We start from the raw sequence: 13,996 nt of genomic DNA, 5'->3' as shown, positions 1-13,996 counted from the left end.
AATACTTTTGTACTTATTTGTGATATAAGGTCTATTTTTTTTTCTACAGTGGGAAGAAATTGGTGAGGTTGATGAGAACTATGCTCCAATACATACATATCAAGTGTGCAAAGTCATGGAACAGAATCAGAACAACTGGCTCCTGACGAGTTGGATCTCAAATGAAGGAGCATCAAGAATCTTCATTGAGCTTAAATTTACACTTCGGGATTGTAACAGTCTTCCAGGAGGACTTGGTACTTGTAAAGAAACTTTTAATGTATATTACTTTGAATCAAGTGAAGAAGACAGCAGGAATATAAGGGAAAATCAGTATAATAAAATTGATACTATAGCAGCTGATGAAAGCTTCACAGAATTGGACTTGGGTGATAGAGTCATGAAGCTAAATACAGAGGTAAGGGATGTTGGACCATTGACCAAGAAAGGCTTTTATCTGGCCTTCCAAGATGTGGGAGCATGTATTGCCCTAGTTTCTGTCCGTGTGTATTACAAGAAATGCCCCTCAGTGGTCCGTAACTTAGCACTTTTCGAAGATACAATAACAGGAGCAGACTCATCCCAACTTTTGGAAGTATCTGGAATGTGTGTCAACAATTCAGTGACAGAAGAAGCTCCAAAAATGCACTGTAGTGCTGAAGGGGAATGGCTGGTTCCAATTGGAAAATGTATGTGTAAAGAGGGCTATGAGGAAAAGAACAATACTTGTCAAGGTAAGAGTTTATTCTAAAATGAATATACAACAAGCTCAAAATATCAAAAATGCTCAAAATTTGATGGTAAAAATAGTTTTACAGTTATATGGTCCTCTAAAAGAAGAGGAAAGATTTGCATAGAGAATTGAAATCTGTTATACAATTTTTGGTGTAAATAAGGGACAGTTTTGTCAAAGAGGTCATATCATGTGATTACACTCTATATGGAATAACCTTTATTGTTAAAGTGGTGGTCAAAAGGGTAAAGTGATATTCATTCTAAATCTCTATCTAGTGCTCTAATCGAAAATATTTTCGAATAGACATGCATTATATCCCCTATCCTTCCCTATCTACAAAATCTAACTGCTTTTCTATTTTTTTCCCACTTACTTGTTGATGATTCTTCATTTGAGAATCCCAGGGCATGCTGGGATACTCAAATGAAGCATGATTGGAGCTGAAGTTGTAGTTTCTGCTTCAGCCTCTACGACTTCTTTGAAATGAAGTGTCATCAGTGATGCTCTTTTCAGGGACTGGGCTAGTTCTTGCACATTGTGCACTGTTTGATGTGCACATTGACAGAGTATGCTCTGTTGCCAACTCACATAAGCAGTAATGAGCTGGCACCAGAGCGGTGTGAGAATACCCGGTGTGCAGTCACCAATGCCACCCCCGCAGGTGACGTCACTGATCTACGCACTCTGGTTATTTTGATACTGCTGTATTACCGGCTTGTTATTGCTGATCTGATTACTGGCAACAGAGCGCACTGTCATTGTGCATATCGCACAGGGACTAGCCCAGCCCCTACAATGAGCGTCACTATTGATACTTTGTTTTAGGGACAAGGCAATAACCCCAGCTTCTGCCTACTAATGACACTTTGTGTGTCTTTCCCAGCATGCACTGCAAATCTCAAACAAAGCATCATCAAAAAGATAGTAGTGAGAAAAATATATAGAATAGGATTTAGTGTAGTTAGGGAAGGATAGGAAATTTTGAATGCAAGTATATTAGAAAATATTTTAGATTATGGCACTAAATAGATAGAGATTTAGAATTAAAATTACTTTGGATTTCCCCTTTAAAAATGCATATACTAGACAATGCATGAGAATGTAATTTCACATTTTCAGTCTAGATCAATAGTAATTACCAAATCTTCAAATTGTTGCATTAAAGAAGTGGTCCCTTTTTAGAAAATCTTGGTCCCATAGTTTGTAATAAAAACAGATAAACAATGCTGTACCCTTCATTGCTGGATTCTCCGTATGGACGTAGCGCTAATGTCACACTGACAGCACGGCAGCTAATCATTGAGGTCAGCGGCTCTGAGCAGGGCGCTCCCTCCACACGGACAGAGCTCAGCCATGGGCTGCCGCTGTATTGACGTGACATCCGTTTTGCAGTCAATATCAGACATCATTGAGCAGGGATGGATATTCAGCGTTGAACTTGGGGATGAGGACTAAAACTGGGGTGGGTGGGGTTAATAACAATTTGCAGCCATGGGTTGGGATTTCTGAAAAGAGACAAAAAAATACAAAATACTGTGCATCTCAATTTAGTTATGCATTTTGCTGTAACATCACATTTTGATGGAATTAAAAAGCTTATTACATTTGCTTCCAGATCAATGATTCTCGCCTTTACTCTTTGTAAACAGGTCAGATTTTAATTATATCTGCTCCAGCAGAAGCCGGTTAATCAGGGTGACAGATTCCGCTATCCACTTGTTGATTTTGAATTTATTTTCATTTAGTATTGCTAATAAAATAAGTCCAGCTCGGTAATACAGTGTAACAGGATTGAGTGGAGAGATCTGACAAATTTAGCCTCTTCAATGTTGACTGATATAATTATCTTCATGAAACTAGTAATGATAATTCACCTACTGATTTGAGTATTACTGAAAGTAACCTAGAAATGGTATAAAATAATAACTTGTCTCTAAAAACTCACCTTGCCATTTGGGACTTCGTCATCTACTACTATTGTATGCATGACATGTTGACTTATCTGTGCACCTTATGTTTAAAAAAAAAGTTACAGCCGTTATCTTGCAATAACATTGCCAACTCATAAGATTAAAGGGGTTATCCAGTTTATAAAACAGGAGGACTTGAGTATTCTGGTTAGAAATAAGCTGAGCAGCAGCACTCAATGTCAGGCAGCAGCTGCAAAAGCAATCAAGATATTAGGATTAGGGGTGATCGAATACCTCAAATATTTGGCTTTGCGAATATTTTCCCAATAGGTCGCCGCTATTCCACTATTCGCGAATATTCGATGCGCAATGTAAGTCTATGGAAAACCCGAATAACAACTATTCTGAACTATTCGGGCTTCCCATAAAATTACATTGTGCATCGAATATTCGCAGCAACCTATTCATCGGATATTTGCAAAGCCAAATATTTGAGGTATTCGATCATCCCTAATTAGGATGTATAAAAAGAGAGCTTAGATCCCGTGATCCCAACGTATTGTTACCCCTCGATAAATCACATGTAAGGCCACATCTTGAATATTGGATCCAGTTTTGTGCTCCACGTTTTAGAAAGGATATTGGACAGCTAAAGTTAGTTCAAAGGAAGCAACTAGATTATTACATGGGATGGAAGATCTCCCATATGCTGAGAGTTTGAAAAAGTTAGGCTTGTTTAGCATGGAATAAAGATGAACAGGGGATATATCATTTATAAGTGCAAATACATGGGTGGTCAATGCAAATGCCTGGAACATCACTTATTCCTTCTTTCACTATGGGTGAAATGTTTTTTTTGGCAGCTGAGTAGGAAAAGGTTTTTTTACAGTTAGAGCAATCAGTCTCTGGAATGCCCTCCTGCAAGAGGTAGTAATTGGTAGATACTATAAAAGCATTTAAAATAGGACTGGATGGTTTACATACAAGAAATAGCATTGTGGGTTATAAATAATCTACCAATAGACAATGTATAAGTGAGGGAGAAAGGTTGAACTTGATGGTCTTTTTCAACCTATGGAAAATAAGTGCCATAAATGAAAAAATAAACCCTTTCAGTCATTGGTCAGATGCCATAATTTATTGGTATCAATGCTGACCATTGAGCCATGATGTCTGTAGTACAGCACTAGCCACTGCAATCAGTGATTGGTGATAATGGTTATGTGCTGGTGGCTTGTTTGCAAACAGAAGGAGAACAGCCAGAACATCAGCTCTTAACTGTCAGGGGAAACAAAAGACAAGTAGTGTTGTTTGTCTGAATTACTGCCGGTTTTATATATTTAGAAACCATATGAAACCTTTTTCACCTAAATCTACCTTTTTTGTAGTATGATCTTCTTACACAGATCTGTAATGTCACGAAAATATTAAAAGTCAGTAAGAATTTGGGAAAAAAATGTGAATGACAAATACCTACATAATAGATGAAAAACAGCTGAAAAGGACTTCCAATATATTGGCAAGTTCAATTCATCTTTGACATTGTCTTAGGTTTCGTGTAAATCAGTAATTGTGCTCAGGTCAAGCCTTTGTTTTATTGACTGCCTGACAATGTTCTATGGTGATCATACACTTAACAAACCCTACAGACATCGTAGACATGAGGATGATCTATGTTCACCTGGCAGGAACACATATGCTCGAAGAACCAAAAGATCAAACAATTAAAATCACCCGATCCATATTACCACTGACCTCATCTGTCAGGGGAGAGTCGACGGGCCTCATACACATTACATAACATGCTGATCCTGCCAAAAATGGCTGATTTGCTGACTTTCATTTATTTGCCTTAAAAGTGTCTTATGCAGTGGAGGACTAAGTGAATTGGCATATTATATAATCCTCATAGTATCCATTTCATTTCATTGAACATTTCTTTAATGTTTACTTACTGAAAACTAAAAAAAATGGACACAGGGAAAATAATGCAACAGGGAACTACTAATAATGATAGGATTAAAGAAAAAACAGAAAAAGAATTTCAGCCTACCGTAATGCCTGTGATGTAAGTCCAATATGATGCACGGATGACACCAGGATTGGGGTTCCCAGGATAGAGCAACAATGGAAATAGTAGGTATATTCCTGCACCAAATACGATACCATCCAAAAATTTATGTAAAAATAGAAAAATCTTCATTGGATCTTCATGTTAAAAATAGAACATACAGTTAAAAGTATGAGTAAGGATCTTATCTATAGATCTGAAATGCGTCAGCCGTTATTCATGGACTTTTAACTGTATATTCTATTTTTAACCTGAAGATTTTTCTATTTTTACATAATTTTTTGGATGGTATCCTATTTGGTGCTGGAATTTACCTACTGTTTCCATTGTAACAATCATAGGAAGCTTATAGAACCTTGGCGCTGTATGTGTGTCAGTAATAATCTGACTTTAGGTTTCAAGATTTAGGCCCTGATTAACCAAAGCAATTAGAAATGCATTGTAAGGTCCAAACTGCGCCATATTAAGCTAGGCAAACAGAAAGAGAAGAAGAGAACTGTCTGAGGACTTGAGCACCAAAATGTTTGAAAAATATCAACAATCTCAAGGTTAAAAGTCCATCCAGAGATCTTGATGTTCTCCATGATGCGCAACACAACCAAAAAGTTTAAAACCCATGGCACTGTAGCTAATCTCTATGGACGAGGACTGCAGATAACAATTAATTAAAGGATGCAGTTCTGGATAGTTCGGACAGTAGATAAGCAGTCCCATATAGTGTCAGCACAAACTATTTGTTGACATTTGAATGAAAAGAAGCACTATGGCAGCAAACCCAGGAGGACCCACTGCTGACAAAAAGACATAAAAAAGCTGGACTGCAGTTTATCAAAATGTAAGCCAAAATTCTTCTGTTAAAGCATCCTGTGGACAGAAAAGCCAAGATAGAGGTTTTTGGTTAAGCAAATTATTCTACTCTTTACCGAAAATGGAATGAGACCTACAAAGTAAAGAACATAGTATCTGCAGTCAAATATGGTGGAGGTTCAAATATGTTTTGAATCCACAAAGCAAGAAGTTGTCTGACACCAGAGACCAAACACATACCTAGCTCCACTTAAAAAGTAAAGTCCATATTGTATCAACATCAATAGCGAGCGGTGCTTAACCTAACAGTGAGCCCACAAATCCATATATAGTAAGGAAGAAAAGAAAGCAGATGGCACTCAACCTTTATATAAACCTTCTTTATTTCATATAAAAATTAAAATTAAGGGAGGGATAAGGGAGATGTCTCGGATGACGGTGACCGTTTTGCGCACAGTGGCGCCTTGTTGGGTCCTGACACCTGGTGTCAGGATCCGATGAGGTGCTGCTGTGTGTGAAACAGTCACCATCATCTGAGTTGTCTCCCTCATCCCTCCCTTGTGATTTTAATTTTTGGATGAAGCAAAGAAGGTTTTTTATAAAGTGTGAGTGCCACCTGCTTTTTTTTCTTCCTTACTGGATTCAAAGATGTTTTGGGGTTGGTCTGTTGCCTCTGGCACTGGGTGTCTTGACTGTGTGCAAGGCATCATCAAATCTGAGAATTACCAAAGGATATTGGGTCGCAAGTGCCTAGTGTCAGAAAGCTGTGTTTGCATTCTAGATCATTGGTCTTCCACCAGGACAATGACCCCAAATCATACATCAAGAAACACCCAGCAATGGATGGAAACAAATCCCAAGAGAGTTCTGAAGTGGCAGCAATGACTCCGGATCTAAATCCCATTGATCACCTGTGGAGAGACCTTAAAATTACTATTAGACGAATGCACCCTTCAAATATGAAAGACCTGGAGCAGTTTGCAAAAGAAGAGTGATCTATTTTCTAGATGAGAGGTGTAACAAGCTTGTTGATGGTTATAGGAAACAATTGATTGCAGTTATTTATTCCGAAGGATTTGCAGCCAAATATTACTTTGAGGGTTCAAACAATTTTGCTGGCCCATTTTTGGGTGTTTGAGTGAAAATATGTGTAATTTCAATAATTTTCTAGGAGAAATACTTCATTTTCTGGAACAATTTCAAGATTGCCAACACTTTCGGCCATGACTGTATATGATTTTGCTCCTGAACACGTGTATGGTTAAAACTATTCCTGACTAGCAGTGTCTTTTGATCTATCACAGTCAATGTCAAGGGAGTATTATTATTTAAAAATGTTTTTGTTTTTCATTATAATGCTTTTTTACATACATACAGCTACAATATACATTAATAACATTGTCATCAATATATAGAATTAAGGAATATCAATGTGTTTATTAAATGATTAAATATTGTACCATTGTTTGGGAAATCCATTCATTTTATTCATTTGTATTGAATAGATTATCCTTATTATTTGCTATATCATGAATTCCAGATTTTTCACATTCTCGAATTCAAGTATATCTGAAATGTTAAGCTATTACTGCAGCTGTATGAAAAGACAGGGGAAGGGTTAAGGGAAAAGATAGCAGTAAAGGTTATTTCCATTCTGTGAGTACATTCTGTAAAAAAAAAAAAAAAAAAATGAAGTCAATGAAATAAAAAAAACCTCTTGAATTTTCCGCGTTTTGAAGATGAGTGCCCTTTTCTTTTATTCATTTAGAGTATGGTAATAACCCTTATTTAAAAGAAAGGTCTGTGATAATAATAGATGTAAGACTATATAAGAATGTAGAGTTAGAAATGACCCGATAATGATCATAAAAGCTTCTGATAATGTATCTAAATGAATCCAAACATGCACTGAGCAAAGGTATACAAATATATACCCTTAGGATTAAATAATTAAGCTATTGCCTTCTATTACAGAAAAAGGGTAAGACTTAATGTTATTAATATATTAGACATAAGCATGTTATCATACACTATTTCTTGTCTTAAAGTAACAATTTTTTATATTTTAAGCATGCAGTAATTAAAAATAGCAAACGGAGTCATGCTCACCTTACAGCGTCCCTACAGATCTGTTGCAGCCTTCTCTGCAACACTTCTGGAACCTAAATAAGTCACAGCACCACTGCAGCTTGTAATCGGCTGCAGTGGTCAGGTGACTAGAAGAGTTAATTATGGGATTTTGCTAAATTGCCACTTGAAAATAGAGGCTGCAGTGGTGTCATGACTTACAAATTTGCCAACCAATGTTTCCATAACCAGTGAAGACATTGGACCCAGGAAGGAAAGGGGGGGCACTAGAAGTTGAGTATGCCTCCATTCATTATTTTAAATCAATTCATGCCTGAAATAAAAAACTAATATTGGGCCACCCCTTTACTCCAAAAAAAGGGTATGCCTAACATTTTGGAACAAAAACATATACCAAAAAGTCAAAATATGACATATAATATACCCAAAAGAAAATATGCTTTACAATTTTCCGTATATACTCGAGTATAAGCCGAGTTTTTCCGGCCATTTTTTCATGCTGAAAATTCCCCCCTCGGTTTATACTTGAATGAGGTTCCAATAAAACATTTTTCTCACCTGTCCTCCGCTCCAGCGTTGTCCTCTTACCTGCCGGAGCTGCATAGCATTCAACTGAAGTAAAGCGATGACAGTAGTGGCGGCCCCGTGTATCGGATGCGATCATGGAGGGTTGTATGTGAGGTCTGCAAGAAGCAGGTAAGAGGACACCGAAGGAACGGAGGATGGATGAGAATATGGGCACATAACTACAGGATGGGGCACATTACTACATGAGACAAGGATGGGGCATATTACAATTTATTGGTATCTATTATTATTTTTTAAATTTACCAGTTGCTGCTGAATTTCCCACCCTAAGTTTATAATCAAGTCAATAAGTTTTCCCAGTTTTTTGTGGTAAAATTAGGGGTCTTGGCTTATACTCAGGTCAGCTTATACTCGAGTATATATGGTAATTGCTATTTTTTTGAGGGACATAAATAATCCATAAAGGGGTAATAGAAAGAAATAATTTGCTTCTGTAAAAATAAAACTTAACTAATCAGGAAAATATAAGAAAACCTCTTCAATCCCATTTGACTCTAATAGTATATAATATTTTTTAATGAGTTCTTTGCTCTAGGATTAGGATTGATGCTGTTAACCTTTAGATCATCATGGGATAAAGTTCCGATATATACCCATGGGGTCAACATGGCTGTTCTAAGGGGCACTAGATAAAGTTCAAAATAATGTAGAATCTTTGGTATCTTCCTAAACTGTGATATAATGAATCATTAGATGAATGTGGGGCATACAATGCTGAATATATAAAAATGTTTTAGAGTGGAAAACAGTGATCAGAGAAACCTCCTTTTGGATCACAGAATGTGATTGTCTGAGACAGCATTATTTTTGTCGGCTTGGATTTCCCAGTTCACTTACCAGCTCATAAAGTTGAATTGCTCCATTAGAGTGAAATTTACCAGTGAGGTCTATTACATAGGACACTCGCATTCTGTGCAGCTGTGTCACGGTAATGTTCAATCCTTGAAGGTCTTACAGTGAATTACTCCATTATTTGTCAATAAGGGCCTAATTCGAAATCTTAGCTGCACCATATTTTATGTGTGTAGTGTTTTACCTGAATTTCACCATTGCACAGTGCATAAGTTATAATATTATGCAGTTAAAAGAAAAAATCAAAAATAGAAAAAGAACTTATTTAAAAAATGTGATATATTTTATTTAAAAAAAGGCTGGTGTAAATATTAAATTGTAGAGACTAGAGATGGGCGGATCTGGTGAGATTCTCTTTTTCCATGTGGATTTTCCTGAAAAATTCAATTTTCAGTGAAGTTATCTAGTATATAAAGCTGAATGTGTGTGTGTATGTATGTGTGTGTGTGTGTGTGTGTGTGTGTATGTATGTATGTATGTCCGGGATTGGCATCTGCACTGTCGCAGCTGCAGCCACAAAATTTTGCAAACTCACACTTCTGGACCCGAGAGCGTCATAGGCTATGTTTTGAGGGGAAATTTTAACCCCGCGCTTTATAGTTATTCACCAAAAATCCTGCCTCCATTAAAGCAAATGAAGCTGGGAGCCACAGTGCAGCCAGAACTTCAGAAGAATGCGCAGCCACGCCCTAAAATGGAATGTTGGCGTGTCACAATGCAGCCAGGGAAAGAGACAGACACAGACAGGGAAAGAGGCAGACACAGACAGGGTAAGAAACAGACATAGACATGGTAAGAGACAGACACAAAGAGACAGACACAGACAAAGGGACAGACTGACAGAGAAAGAGACAGACAGGGAAAAAAAGGGAAAGAGAGAGACAGGTTAAGAGACAGACACAGACATGTAAAGAGACAGACACAGACAAAGAGACAGAGACAGACACAGGGAAACAGACAGACAGGGAAAGAGAGGGAAAGAGACAGACAGGGTAAGAGACAGGCAAAGACAGGTAAAGAGACAGACAAAGAGACAGACACAGGGAAAGAGACAGAGGGAAAAAGGGAAAGAGACAGACAGGGAAAGAGAGGGAAAGAGACAGACAGGGAAAGAGAGGGAAATAGACAGATAGGGAAAGAGAAAGACAGGGAAAGAGAGGGAAAGAGACAGACAGGGAAAGAGACAGTCAGGGAAAGTGACAGAGATAGATAGACAGACAGGGAAAGAGATTGAGACAGATGGAGAAAGAGACAGAGACAGTCAGAGACAGACATGGAAAGAGACAGACAGACAAAGAGATAGAGAGAGAGACAGAGAGATATATACAGAGGGGGGAGACAGACATAATTACATTTATATCTATTTGTTTTGTGGTTTTTGTGTGCAGAATACATTTTTGTTAATACATTCTATTTTGTTAACAGCAGTTATTAACCCGGGTGAAGCCGGGTCATACAGCTAGTGTTCTATAAATTCAGTGTTCCCTATTAAGCTCTTCAGACCTGAGAGCATAAAAAATTTAATGAGTTAAAAAAATAAAATAATAAAAAATGAAAAGACTGAACTATCCAAACTCTCCCACTGACTCCGGTGCCTACTGCTAGCTGTCTAATCCTGAAAGCCTCTTCTTTCCTCTTTCCACGCCAGTTTTTCACTCTAGAACAGGACCTGTTACCAGGTCATGCAGCTCAGGGTGCACCCTGATGTCACAATATTAGGATGAGCAGGGAACGCCAAGAGCGTGTGATTCCAAATTTGAAAAGGACTTTTGGCTGCAACCAGGCTTCAAAGGTCATGGAGAGTGGTGACCTCACAATGCTACAATGAACTGCCAAGTTGTGTATCATCTCTCTTCAACAGGACTTCCATCCACAACCAGGATGCGGAAGTCACAGCATATGATGACATCACCATGTTTTTATGCACCGTGGCCTCCATCGCTTGGTCACATCTAGAACTCCTGTTCTAAAGTGAAGACACCAGGGCATGACTATGAAAAGAAGTGACCCTGAGGACTGAACAGCAAGCATCCTTCATCAGAGGCAGCAGGGTTTTTGGGACAGATGAGTGGAGAGTTGAGTATTATGGGGGATTTTTTAATCTTTTTCCAGATCTCTACTGTTTTGCAAAATGGACGCTGCAGTTGACAGTCATTTTGCTGAAATTGTAACAATTAAATTACAACCAAATTGTATTCTGGAGACTCAGCTTTGTTGGAAAATTGGAGTAAAGTTCACTTACTCTCAAATATATTTGCCAACCTTTAATAGAGACCTGTGCACATGGACACAAAAATAGTGTAATACTAATTCCACTACTACAAAACAATATATTAAGTTTAATTCACTTTATCCATTAAATTGATTGAAAAATAAGTAAATGGCAGTCAAAGTACAGTATAAAAGAAAATATAAAAAAGTATACAATTCCTAACCAAAGCTATACCTACCTATATTGCTTTACGTTTCTTGCTGATTAAATCACTGCTCTTTTCACATTAGGTTACTAGCTCTGAGTTTAGTTCACTTTGTGGTGTCCATACCTTTCCTTGGGGACGTAGACTTTGACAAGTTTCTCAAAAACCATCAAGTAATAATAACGCTTTCTTTCCCTGAGCTGGAGTATATTTAGAGAAATGATTAAAAGGTCATTTACTGTTTTACAAGTCACTCGATTGAGCCGGCATAGACCTCAGTGTAGTATTTCAAGAGCCTGCGTATTTTATTTTTCACTTTATATTCTGATTTACTGATTTGTTGTACCCTTTCAACCTGCCGTGTTCATAGTCAAAATATCCTATCCATATGCTTTTCATAAAGAGATCAGAGATCACAGAAATTAACTTGATGAGTCCTACAAAGCAGGGTTATTCTAATAGAATGTGGGAACACTTTCCACGGTAATCAGATGGAAATGTGCAATTAGTGCGGTATAATTATGGTTTCACTTCTGACAAATGATTTCATTTTTGGCTAGGTCACAAAATGTCAGATAGCTTTTAAAAAGGACCTGCCACCAGGTCAACGTTGCCAGTTTTTAGTCTTATTTTATTCCTCAAGCTCTCCTTATTTTTTTTTGCATCCACCAAGTAATGTGACTTTCCATTTGGAGCTATGTTTCTATGGCCTTTGTCAAGGTGTCATTGGTTACCTGCTTCCATTAGGTCATTGCTTACCTTCTCTGCATTATTACAACATGAGCAATGCCCCTTTGATAAAGATCATAAAAGTTAGTTCTAAATAAAAAGGTAACCCTTTAAAAAGTCAATCTTTAATATCAATATACGCTAAAAATTCCAAAAACCCAGTGCAAATGACACAATAGAAGATGAAAAATGATCATGACATCACGCTATCTTGCTGACGCCTGGCAGACTATCTATCAAGCCTCCTGATGATCCGCTGATGGAGAAACTCGTTGAGGCAATTTAGAGGCATCACCAAGATGCACATGTGACCTCCGCACGATAAGTGTTTATTTGACTTCCTCATCATACATTGATTGGCTGCTCAGAACCTTATTGCACTTTACACTTTGTTAGCATATGCACTTTCTATGTATGTTATTGCATTAGCACTTTACCATATGAGTCATATGCACGTTGCACTTTATTTAACAAGTGTATTGATTTGCCGATCATCATTGTGGTTCTGGTTTTTGCGTCTCGCAATTGAGAGTATATAAGAGAGCAACCAGAGGTGAGTCTATTACTGGTACCAGTTTTGAATAAGGTCTGACCTCTTTGTTGTTTGGAGTTACAATTGAGGTCCTGGATATCACAGTATTACTGCGGACCCCTTCACATATATCTAGTATCTGATATCCGGCTGGATAGAGGTTTATATGAGTGTCTATTTATCCTGTTCTCTCCTTTAGGCATACCCTGCCTATATGTCCTTAATTTTCATGACTTTTGTGAGGGCTGAATAGGGCTTCTACAGGAACAGCCATCGCACAGTGGGGGCACCATATCCGTACCATTGTAGGGTGCCGACCTCCGCGGTAGGTAGAGGACAGGAGGGAGGTTCATCATTTTAGGGTGAGAACTTTACCCTCCTCCCTTTTTTCATTTTATTATTTTTTGAGGTGATTTAGAGGTATTATTGAGACGCACCTGTGACTTCTGTACAAGAAGATTTCTTACCAGTATTGAGACGCACCTGTGACCTCTGGATAAGAGGTGTTCTTATCAAATGATTGCCCAGCATCTATGGCATGACATGCATTGGCACTCTTTCTGTTAACGTGTACCGCATTCTATTTGTATGAAATGCGAAGTGGGTTCTGTGCACATCTTGCTGCACCATTACCTCACTCTGTGAGTCATATGCACTCTGCACTTTATACAACAGGTGCAAGTTCTGCTAATGATTGTGGTGAATCTTTTTGAGTATGCCTCTTGATTGAGGTGACATAGTAGGGCAACCGGACCTTTGTACACATATTTATTGTTTGACATTTTGACGGACAGTGGGATACATGTGCGTTTTGTATCCTGTCCACTACATTAAGCCTACCCTGCCTATATGTCTTTTGATTTATGACTTTTGTGAGGGCATATTAGGGCTTCCACAGGGACAGCCACCGCCGAGTGGGGGCGCCACAATCGTATCATTTAGGGTGCCGACCCCCACGGTAGGTAGAGGACAGGAGGGAGATATATCTATATTAGGGTGAGAATCTTACCCTCCTCCCTTTTCTTTTTCATCTTCTATTGTGTCATTTGCACTGGGTTTTTGGAATTTTTAGCGTATATTGATATTAAAGATTGACTTTTAAAGGGTTATATTATTTTGTTATGCAACACTTCCCTTTTCTCATTAATTCTAAATAAAAAGGCCCAAGTCTCTTGAACCTTATGGCGGATTTAAATTAAAACCAAAAAAAGTTATACTTCTTGTAGTAACATTATTAAATAAGCTAAAAAATTGGCTATGTTTGACTTTGTGACAAATTCTCTTTAA

At 37.9% G+C, this 13,996-nt stretch overlaps 1 protein-coding gene across 5 annotated transcripts in view; it reads left to right on the top strand.

The window, feature by feature from the left end:
- The window catches only part of EPHA5 (EPH receptor A5), a 641,576-nt gene that overhangs the window by 197,069 nt on the left and 430,511 nt on the right, over positions 1–13,996 (top strand). For all 5 annotated transcript variants that reach the window (XM_075352357.1, XM_075352380.1, XM_075352348.1 and 2 more), the window contains exon 3: positions 50–713. In XM_075352357.1, the coding sequence (XP_075208472.1) occupies positions 50–713 (664 nt within the window). The remainder of the gene's footprint in view (positions 1–49; positions 714–13,996) is intronic.

Source organism: Anomaloglossus baeobatrachus, chromosome 1 (genome assembly GCF_048569485.1).
Source record: "Anomaloglossus baeobatrachus isolate aAnoBae1 chromosome 1, aAnoBae1.hap1, whole genome shotgun sequence".
NCBI classification, from domain to species: domain Eukaryota; kingdom Metazoa; phylum Chordata; class Amphibia; order Anura; family Aromobatidae; genus Anomaloglossus; species Anomaloglossus baeobatrachus.
This window is presented reverse-complemented; position numbering and strand designations above follow the sequence as displayed.